This window comes from Carlito syrichta, unplaced genomic scaffold (assembly GCF_000164805.1).
Source record: "Carlito syrichta isolate Samal-C Ts95f unplaced genomic scaffold, Tarsius_syrichta-2.0.1 Scaffold310768, whole genome shotgun sequence".
Taxonomy (NCBI): Eukaryota; Metazoa; Chordata; class Mammalia; order Primates; family Tarsiidae; genus Carlito; species Carlito syrichta.
In genome coordinates this window covers 101,451-112,662 of record NW_007254864.1, presented here as the reverse complement: position 1 = coordinate 112,662, position 11,212 = coordinate 101,451, and the positions used below count along the sequence as shown (strand labels likewise).

At 37.1% G+C, this 11,212-nt stretch overlaps 1 protein-coding gene across 1 annotated transcript in view; it reads left to right on the top strand.

Moving 5' to 3' along the window:
* METAP1 (methionyl aminopeptidase 1) overlaps positions 1-11,212 on the top strand; it is a 45,920-nt gene that overhangs the window by 11,100 nt on the left and 23,608 nt on the right. The window contains exons 5-8 of the mRNA XM_021717745.1: positions 631-722; positions 1,665-1,748; positions 4,386-4,524; positions 6,545-6,676. Coding sequence (XP_021573420.1) covers positions 631-722; positions 1,665-1,748; positions 4,386-4,524; positions 6,545-6,676 — 447 coding nt within the window. The remainder of the gene's footprint in view (positions 1-630; positions 723-1,664; positions 1,749-4,385; positions 4,525-6,544; positions 6,677-11,212) is intronic.

Below are 11,212 nucleotides of genomic sequence, written 5' to 3'. Positions count from 1 at the left end.
GCCCCCGCAGCCTTGACCTGCTGGGCTTCAGCGATCCTTCCGCCTCAGCCTTCCAAGTACCTGGAACTACAGGCGTGTGCTACCACACCCGGCTAATTTTTTTGATTCATCATAGAGATGAGGTCTCACCAAGTTGCCCAGGCGGGTCTTGAATCCGCAGGCTCAGGCAATCCACTCACTTCAGCCTCCCAAGGTGCGGCTGAGCCACTGAGCCCGGCTTAGGTTCCTTTTTCAAAAAGTAGTGTAATTGATTCATCAGTTGTTAATGTATAGTTGCTTGATCAGATGATCATGAAAGAAATTTGTAAATTGTATGGTACTTTTCAAATCATTTACTGAGCTTATTATCACACTGCCTTGCATATAATAAGTACTTTATAAATATTGACTGATTCTAATAGTTCTGCAAGTTTGTTTTTTAAATTTTTTTCTTCTATTACTTTAAGAAGTTTTCTTTTCATGTTGAAAATATATATATTTTTAAATCTAACCTAGACCCCTCCCAAACTGAGAAATATTATCGTGTGAAACAGTGAGACTTGACATTATTTTGTTGTCAGGAATATAATAGGCTAATAAATATTACATTTTTCCATTCATTGTGGTTTTACTCACTGATTTCCATTCCAGGAATGTCTGAATCTGAACAGGCTCTTAAAGGTACTTCTCAAATTAAATTACTGTCCTCTGAAGATATAGAAGGGATGCGACTTGTATGTAGGGTAAGAGTTATTTTTTCCCCATGAAGTTTAAGCAGTACTTAGGCATGAAGTCAATAATTTGCTGATTTATAAAGGTAGTATATGTTACATTGTAAGAATATGGCTATCTATGCTTATTTTTTATTAAATTATTGTTAATGTAATAACAGTTGTTTTCAACTTAAATAGCCTATTTGAAAATCAATATGGTGGGTAATGTATATTTAGATCACAATCTTTTTTGTTGTTGTTTTTTTTATTCTTTGTACTGTTTTTTAAAGAACTAGGTTTTTATAGTATTTTGTCATTCTCACAAATTGTCATAACATAAGACAAAGTTTAAGGCTCGTGGAGTGTTGCACTAAAGGGCCTGTTGTGAAATACTGATGATGGATAGTGGTAGTGGTTGGTACTTATCAGGTGAAATCACGTATTTATATTTTTCTAACGAAAAATAATTCATATATTAATACTGTTCATTTAGATGTGATCCTTCAGGTTTTTACGCAGTGCTTTGAACGTGATTTGATACTAATTTTCTTTGATAATCTGGGGAACTTTCTGTTCCTATCATTTATTTGCAATGATTCTTTGAGGAAATTCATTCATCTTTTCTTTTCTCCACCCTTCCCCATTATAGAAATGTGAGAAGACTCAACGTCCGTCAGTTGACAATTGTTTTGATTACTTAGGATGTACATTTTCATGTAGGAATCAGCCAACCTTAATTGTTAAGCTATTTGCTGGTTAACCCAGCTCTTATATAAAATTTATATATACTTATATATTTTTATATTACATAATATATTTATGTATTTATATATTTTCTATATGTTTTATATAAGATTATAATGTTCAGGGGGAACATTCATTTCATCAGTCTTCCACAAAATCTAAGAAAGTACAAAGGGTACAGATTTCTATTTCATTTCTTTTTGAATGTATTGTGTTCCTTTTTCACAGCTTGCTAGAGAAGTTTTGGATATTGCTGCTGGGATGATTAAACCAGGTGTAACTACTGAAGAAATAGATCATGCTGTACACTTAGTAAGAACTTTACTTTTTTACTTTGGAAAACATTTTTACATTATTAAATGTTTTGGACTTCAAAAGTAAATAAACTTAAGTTCTGAATGTCTAAAGTGCTTGGTTAAGCTAGTTTGAAAGCACATTTTTACTTTGTTTCAAGTGTGGAAAACATTCAACAGTGCTTATTCCCATTCTTTTAAAATTTTTATTTTTCTGAGAAAGAGTCTCACTCTGTCATCCAGGCTGGAGTGTGGTGGCACGATCATGGCTCACTGTAGCAGCAATGTCCTAGTTTCAAGCAGTCTTTCCACCTTAGCCTCCTGAATAGCTGGGACTATAGGCACATGCTATCATGCCCAGCTTATTTTTTGACTTTTTTGTAGAGATGAGGTCTTGCTATGTTGCCTAGGCTGGTCTTGAACTCCTGGGCTCAAGAGAATTCTCCTTCCTTGGCCTCCCAAAGTACTGGCTTTATAGATGTGAGCCGCCATGCCCAGCCTATTTCCATTCTCAACTGTCTACAATATTAAGGTCTGAGATGGGCTTGAAATATCTTGTTTTTGAAACCTCATATTTCAGAAGCATTTTATTTGAGTATTTATAAAATGACTAATTTTATCAGTGCTTTAAATAAATTATGTCACTGCATACATCAAATATTCAGAAAAAGAAATACAACTTCTGATTAGTAGAAACAAATGTTCCCTTTCATATCTGCAGTAACAAGGCAGTAAACAGCCTAAATAAGTATTTGTAATAAATACAGAGATGTTTATTTTTATAAAGAGTGCCTATCAAAGATAGACCTTAAGACTTTAGTGCAGCTTGGAGACAGAGCAAGAAGTTGTCTCTACAAAAAATAGAAAAATTAACTGGGAATGGTGGTGGATGCCTGTAGCCTTAGCTACTTGGGAGCCTGAGGCAGGAGGATCACTTGTGCCCAGGAGTTTGAGGCTGTGCTGAGCTGTGATTGTGCCACTGTACTCCAGCCTTGGTATCAGTGAGACCCTGTCTCAAAAACAAAAAGACTTTAGTAGATGTGTACACATGATATGAATTGATAGTTTACAAGAGAAGAGTGATAATTAGGTAATGCAACTCATGAAAAAGAGATCATACCTGTTCTGGTACCCAATCAAATGCAAATTATAAAGACTTAGTAAATTTGTTAGTATTTTAAAGATGTTTATAGCTGTAGTTTGTGTGGAGATGATGAAACTGGCATCCTTACCTGGTGATGGTTATGGTGTTGTAAATTGGGACAACCCTTTTGAAAGGATTTGACAGTGTGTCTTGAGCTATGAAAAGGTTTATAAATATTTTTATACAGAATTTTATAAATCCTAGTTTTGGGGTATTTTCCATATGTTTGTATAAAATATATGGTGTGTAGTAATAGCATTTTGAGTACATTCTGTGGGCCATGTGCTCTTTTAAGTGTGTACATTAACTCATTTAAGCTCCTCAATCCTCTCTGGAGGTAGGTACTGTTATCATCCCCCTTTTATAGATAAGAAAAAAGAGGAGGAGAGAAGTTAATTAAATTGTCCAAAGTTACACAACTTATCAGTGATGGAATTGGCATTTTCAATCAAGAAAATCTGATTTTGTATACTCTATTATTTATTCTGCTATGAGAAGTATATCCTTAATTAAAAGAAAAGTCAGAAACATGTATTGATTGAAAGATTTTTTGAAATTGAGGGAACTTCAAATTAATTTAGATTTTTCAACAATAGTGGAATTGCTAAAAAAATTATAGTATTTTCCACAAATGGTATTTTATATAACCATTAAAAAATTATCCTGAAGACTGTGTAGCAGTATGGAAACAGGAATTACGTGTATTGTGATAACTACTGTGTATAGATGTCTAACAAAAGTCAGCCTTGTTATGGAAACAAGACGACTTTTTCTCTGAGTTCCTTTGTTGTTCCGCTGAATGTAATGACTAAGTTGCCCCAGAAGTACTCTGCCATTACTTAATTATGCTAGTATTCATTTTGGGGGCATAGAGATATAGGCTGGTTTCTATATAAGAAATTACAATCACAGCAAAAATCTTGTTAACACTTTATTCTTTTTACTTTAATGTATTTTTTCATGAGAAGTAGTTAATTCTAAAGTAGGATGTTCATATAATAATATCTGTTTATATTTGTAATACAGGGTGAGTATACCTTATCTAAAATGACTTGGGACCAGAAGTGTTTGGGATTTGGAATTTTTTAGATTTTGATATATTTACATTTTATTTAACTGGTATACAAAACTGGCAAAATTGGATTATACCAGTTAAACATGATGCAAATAATTTGAAATCTGTGCTCCAGTGAGCCTTTTCTTTGAGTGTCCTATTGGTACTCAAAAAGTTCCAGGTTTTGGAGGATTTTTGATTTTTGGATTAGGGATACTCAACCTATTTACTTTTTCTTTGCACAGTTACCAGTAAACTGGTTTGTATGCAGTGTATCTGACTTGCACAAACCCTGTTGTATATTGTTTAAGATAATATCCACTACTATTTCTAAAATAAAATATTAAATAAGTTCTGTATAGTAGCATCTAGCCAACTTTTTTTCCTGTTTTTCCAAGTTTAAAATCTTATTTATTGCATTCAGATGAATTTTTTCCTTTCTCTGTATTTTATTATAGGCATGCATTGCAAGAAATTGCTATCCTTCTCCCCTGAATTATTATAATTTCCCAAAGTCTTGTTGTACCTCAGTGAATGAAGTCATCTGCCATGGAATTCCAGACAGACGGCCCTTACAAGAAGGGGACATTATTAATGGTAAGAAATATGTGTGACATTGGTCAGTCACCATGAACAAAGAAACAACAGAGCTTGGGGAGTCCAAGAGTGACTTGTATTTTCTTGACTGTTTCTTGTACTTACACTCTTTCCTATTTAAAATTCGGCATTACTCTGACTTTAAAATCTATGGAAACTTTTTTATAGCTCTGTGCATGTTGCTTTTAAGATACTTCTTGTCTGATGTGTTTGGTACAGGATATAGTTCTTTAATACTTATATTATTGGCAAATAGGTGAAAGATGTCAATGAAATGTGGAAGTAGTGTGTGTGTGTGTGTATGTATGTTTATGTTTTAAAGTTCACAAATAGTTTTGAAGAAACCAGGGCAGGCTTTCTTACAGATAAAGGGAAACCCTCAGTAATATATGAAGATCTTGAGAGAAAACCTGAACATTCTGCCGAAGTACCTTTCTTGATTGGAGGCAATTTTTTAATTTTAAGTCCGAGTTTCACTCTGTTGCCCAGACTGGAGTGTAGTGGCACGCTTACAGCCACTGTAGCGTGGACCTACTGGGCTCTCGCAATCCTTCTACTTCAGCCTTCCAAGTAGCTGAAACTACAAGCCTGTGCCACCATGCCCAACTAATTTTTAAAAAATTTGTTGTAAAGATGAGGTCTCGCTATGTTGTCCAGGCTGATCTTGAACCTGTGTTATAGGTTGATTGAAATTCATGGTTGAAAAATACTCATTTAATGTACTCTAGATGTGCATTTAGTTTATTATAGTGATATAGTAGTAATCTATTTTTTTTCCTTTTTGTGAGTTGGGGTCTCACTCTGTCACCTAGGCTGTAGTGAAGTGGCATGATCACAGCTTACTGCAGACTATTTTTTTTCTCCTTGAGTTGAAGTCTTACTCTGTCGCCCACACTGGAGTGCAGTGGCATGCTCACAGCCACCACGGCCTCGACCGCTAGGCTCAGGTGATCCTTCCGCCTCAGCCTTTCAGGTAGCTGGAACTACAGACATGAACTACTATGCCTGGCTAATTTTTTGATTTTTGTAGAGACGAGGTCTCACTCTGTTATGTTGTGCAGGCAAGTTTCAAACCCCTGGGCTCAAACAATTCTCCCACCTCAGCCTCTCAAAGTGCTGGGATTATAGGTATGAATCGCTGCTCCTGACTATATTCTTAAACATAGAGACTAGCAAGTGAAAGGCAAATGAGTTGTAAAACAAGTGTAGGACAGCATACGTTTTTCTGTTTGCTTACTCTCTAGGAAAAGGAAGAAACTCATTAAAGATAAGTGAAAATGGTATTTTTGTATTTAATCTCAAAATGTAGCAAAGTCCTCAGTTTAGTGTTACTAACTGTGATTATTTTACCTGCATGATTGTATCCCGTACACATTGCTTTTCTGTCACAGAAGATCTAATTACTGTAGGGATGTAAAAACCCACTATCTGGCTTATATTGCATGGCCATATTTTTGGTCTCCACAGTGCATTTTTATTTTTATTTTTGAGTCATAGTCTCACCTCTGTTGCCCAGGCTGGAATGCAGTGGCATGCTCATGGCTACTTCAGCCTCGACCTGCTGGGCTCAGGCAATCCTTTCATCTTATCCTTCCAAGTAGCTGGAATCACAGGTGCATGCCACCATCCCTGGCTAATTTTTTTGTTTAATGTATATACAAGGCCTCGCCATATTGTCCGGGCTGGTCTTAAACCCGTGGGCTCAGGCAGTCCTCATCTCTGCCTCTCAAAATGCTGGGTTACAGGCAGTCCTCATCTCTGCCTCTCAAAGTGCCGGATTACAGGCAGTCCTCATCTCTGCCTCTCAAGTGCTGGTGTGAGCTACCTTGCCCGGCTCCACAGTACATTTGAAACTAAAGGACTTTCTTTTGGGCAGTAACTTGTATATCCATTGATGTTAATTTGAGAGAGTAGAAGTTATCTTTTTCATTAAGTTGCGTGATGTTGTCATGCTGGAAGAACTGAGTTGTGTTTTGAAATGAAGCAAATGTGGTCTTTGTATTTTCACATTCTCTTGCAGTGGACATCACTGTTTATCGCAACGGTTATCACGGGGACCTGAGTGAGACTTTTTTTGTTGGCGATGTGGATGAGGGAGCACGGAAGCTTGTCCAGACCACTTACGAGTGCCTGATGCAAGCCGTTGATGCAGGTCAGCCTCAGTGCTGGACACTCCTTGGCACTGCGGTGTGTTGACGAGCCATGAATGACTTGGCACTGGAGTTCCATGTATTCCTTGTACCTGACAGTTTTGCCTTTCCCTGAGTGAGCTTTGCTTTTTAGCAGTCACAGACTTGAGGATGATTTGGGAATCCCTTGATGGGGGTGGACCAGATGGTTGCTTAGCTTCTTTTGTTTTCTTCTGATTTATTTTCCTTTTCTTTGCCTATGAATGAAGAAGAGTGTGCAGATGGGTTATTTTACTGCAACTTTTATTCTTTTTTTTTTTTTTTGAGTTGGAGTCTCACTCTGTCGCCTAGGCTGGAGTGCAATGGCACACTCATGGCCACCGCAGCCTGACCTACTGGACTCAGATAATTCTTCCGCCTCTGCCTTCCAAGTAACTGGAACTACAGGCACGTGCCACCATGCCCCGCTAATGTTTTGACTTATTATAGAGATGAGGTCTCACCAAATTGCCTATGCTGGTCTTGAACCTGTGAGCTCAGACAATCCTCGCACCTCGGCCTCCCAAAGTGCTGGGATTATAGGTGTGAGCCACCACGTCTGGCCATATTTTTAATTCTTTCAACTATATAAGTGTGATGTTCTTATAAAAAATTGAAACCTAATGGAAGATTTTGAGTGAAAAATGAGTGATCTTCCTTTGCACTTTCCTCCCTCTTTGCTTAGTTTTTTTCTCGCCTGTGCATTAATACATGGAATTGTATGTGTATATGTTTAATTGGTTTAAATGGAATCATAATATTTGTTATATTCTATAATTTGGTATTTTTTAAACTAATAATATAGAGATTTTTCTAAATTAGCATATGTGTCTACATGCATAGATCTACCTCTTTTTTTAAAGTGGCTTTATATTATATTCCATAGTATTAACATTTCCAAAAGTATTCTCCTATTGGATTTTGGTGATTTTTCAGATTTCTTGCTATTGTGGTATTGGGTAGAACTGTGAGTATTTCTGTGGGCTGTCTTTGTTTATATAAATAACTTATCCAGGCTTTTTTATTTAATCATTATGTTGTGGGGAATGAGAGAAGAAAAAGAAATCTTGTAGGGGTTGTTGACCAACTGTTAATGAAAGGACAGACAACTCTCTGGTTAAATTCTTACTATTTGGACTTTATTATCCAGTGTATTATCTGCAACCCTTCCAACCCCCCCACCCCTACAAAAAAGCCTTGATATACTAATAGGATATTGAGCAGGACAGAGTTCTTAGGCAAACATATGATTATCTCTAATCATATTGATCCTTTATTGTTTTTTGTCCATTCTTTAACATGTTGGGATATGAGGAGGTTTTTGCTGATTTGTTAAAGTTGGAGGAATGAAAATGAAAGAATGTTTTATATATATATATTTTAATTTGGTTATTTGATTACTCTGTTCATAGTCTCTTATTCTTGTTTCATGAGGGCAATACTTTCTCTTATATTTTATTTTATTTTTTATTTTGAGTTGGGGTCTCACTCTGTCACCCATGCTGGAGTACAGTGGCATGGTCACAGCCCTCCACAGCCTCGAACTCCTGGGCTCAAGCAATCCTTCCTCCTCAGCATCCTGAGACACTGGGACTCCAGGCACACACCACCATACCTGACAAATTAAAAAAAAAACATTTTGTAGAGACAAGAGTTTTTGCTATGCTGCCTTGGCTGGTCTTGAACTACTGGGCTCAAGCAATTCTCCTGCCTTGGCCTCTCAAAGTGCTGGGTTTACAGGTGCCATCATGCCCAGCTTCACTTATATTTTTGATGGTAAAAATCAAAGTTTGCAAACAGCAGATGCTCGTGTGGGTTCAGAGAAAAGGGAATGCTTCTTGTTAGGTTAAAGATTTATCCCAGCGGGACATCCAAAATGGGTCAGAAGCACCGGGGTGGGGCTGTGTGATTTGGTGCCACATGAAAGATGCAATGAATTGCATAAAATTTAGATTGGAGAATATAGTTTATTTAGAAAGTAAATGGGGGGGGTTACCTCCTCTTAGTGAAACGTGGCCAGAGCATAGCTTAGCAAGGCAGTGGCCAGAATGTAATATTTTCATGTATCAGTGTCTGAAATTATTTTTTACTTATTCACTGTTTATCTTTATTTACTTATTTAATTTTTTGAGTCAGAATCTCACTCTTTTGCCTAGGTTGGAGTGCAGTGGAACAGTCAGGACTCACTAAAGCCTTGACTTATTAGACGAGGTGGCACTATATTGCCCAGGCTGGTCTTGAACTCCTGGACTCAAGTCTTCCTTCTTCCTTAGCCCCACAAAGTGCTGGGATTATAGGTGTGAGCCACCATGCCCAGCCATTGTTGCCAATTATGTAAAAACTTTAATATTCCAGATGGAATTGTGAGATAAAAACTTTAGTGTTTAGTTTCTCATTTGTGAAAGCTTCAGTTTAAAATAATTGTTAGGGTTCCTGTCAGATAATGTGATCAATTGTTATATATGTTTTGCTTCTTTGTGAATTGATTGAAAAAAATCAGACAGCTGAAATGTTGTTTTACAAAGACACATGACTAGAACTTGCCAAGAAATTAAAAGTAGAGTCTTTATAACACAAGCCAGGAAAGAACAAAGTTTGCTTGATCTCTGGAACATGGGATTGATACCTTTTGTGTATGCCATTTTTACCCATTATTTTCTTTTATCTTTTTTTTTTAATTAGAAAGATGTGGGTTACAATTCATGGTTAGGTATACAGATTTTGATTATGCAGGTACCCTTGTTGATGAGGTATGCCTCTCCCTCCCCTGACAGTTTCCCACCCCCCCGACAGTTCCCCCCCAACAGTTTCCCATAACTGCCAAACGCTTTCTTATAGTATTACAATGTTCAAGATCTGCTTATGAATGAGAACATATGGTACTCTGTTCTTTGTGTGATAGATCACTGAATATGATAGACTCCAAATTCATCCAAGTTGCTGTGAAGTCCATATATTTGTCCTTCTTTATGGCTGCATAATATTCCATATTATGTGTATATGTACCACATTTTCTTTATCCAGTCCAGCTTCGATGGGCAGCATGGTTGTTTCCTTGTTTTTGCTATTGTGAATAGAGCTGCAACAAACATATGTGTGCAAGTATCTTTTTTATAGAATGCTTTGAGTTCCTCTGGGTATATTCCCAGTAGGGAATTGCTGGGTCATATGGAAGGTCAATTTCTGGTTCTTTCAGAAATCGCCACACCCTCTTCCAAGAGGTTGCACTAGTTTGCATTCCCACCAGCAGTGCAGAAGCGTTCCTTTTTCTCCACATCCTCGCCAGCATCTGCTGTTGCTTGTTTTATTAATGATAGCCATTCTTACTGGGGTTAAGGTGGTATCTCAGTGTGGTTTTGATTTGCATTTCTTTGATGATGCGTAAGTCTGAGTACTTTTTCATGTGTCTGTTGGCTGCCCGTATGACTTCTTCTGAGAAGTGTCTATTCATATCTTTTGCCTATTTTTAAAAGGGGTTGTTTGTTTTTTTCCTTTTGGCTCATTTGAGTTCCTTGTAGATCCTAGATGTTAGGCCTTTGTCAGATATACAGTCGACAGATATTTTTTCCCATTCTGTGGGCTGTCTCCCTGCTCTCTTGATGGTTTCTTTTGCTTTGCAGAAGCTTGTTAGTTTGATAAAGTCCCACTTGTCTGTCTTATTTCTCAAGGTATTGGCCTTTAGGTTTCTGAATAGGAATTGGTTGCCAGTTCCAATTTCTATAAGGGTATCTCCTGCATTTTCTAAGATTCTTGTAGTTTGAGGTTTTATGTTTAGGTCTTTGATCCATTGAGAGTTAATTTTTGTGTATGGTGATAGGCAGGGGTCCTGTTTCAATCTTCTGCATGTGGTCAGCCAGTTTTCCCAACATCGTTTACTGAATCGGTTTTCCTCTCCCCCAGTGGTTGTTGTTGGAGGCTTTGTCAAAGATGAATTGGTTGAGGAATTGAGACTTTGCTTCTGGAATCTCTATCCTGTTCCAACGGTTGGTGTGCCTGTTCTTGTATCAATACCAGGCTGTTTTGATTACTGTAGCCTTATAATAAAGTTTGAAGTCTGGAAGTGTGATACCTCTTACTTTGTTTTTTTTGGCTAAGGATTGTTTTGGCTATTCATGGTCATTTATGTTTCCATATAAATTCCTGTATTGTCATTTCCAGGTCTGAGAAGAATGATGTTGGTAACTTAATGGGTATTGTGTTGAATCTGTGGATTGCCTTTGGTAGGATGGACATTTTAACAATGTTGATTCTTCCTATCCATAAGCAAGGAATATTTTTCCATTTGTTTGTGTCTTCTTGGATTTCTTTGAGCAGCGTTTTGTAGTTCTCATTGTAAAGATCTTTCACTTCTCTGGTTAGGAAGATGCCGAGGTACTTCATTTTTTTGGGCTATTGTGAATGGAATTGTGCTTTTTATTTGGGTCTCTGCCTGCTTGTTGTTGGTGTACAGGAATGCAACTGTCTTTTGCATATTTATTTTATACCCTGAGACTTTGCCAAAGTCCTTTGTCAGTGCAAGC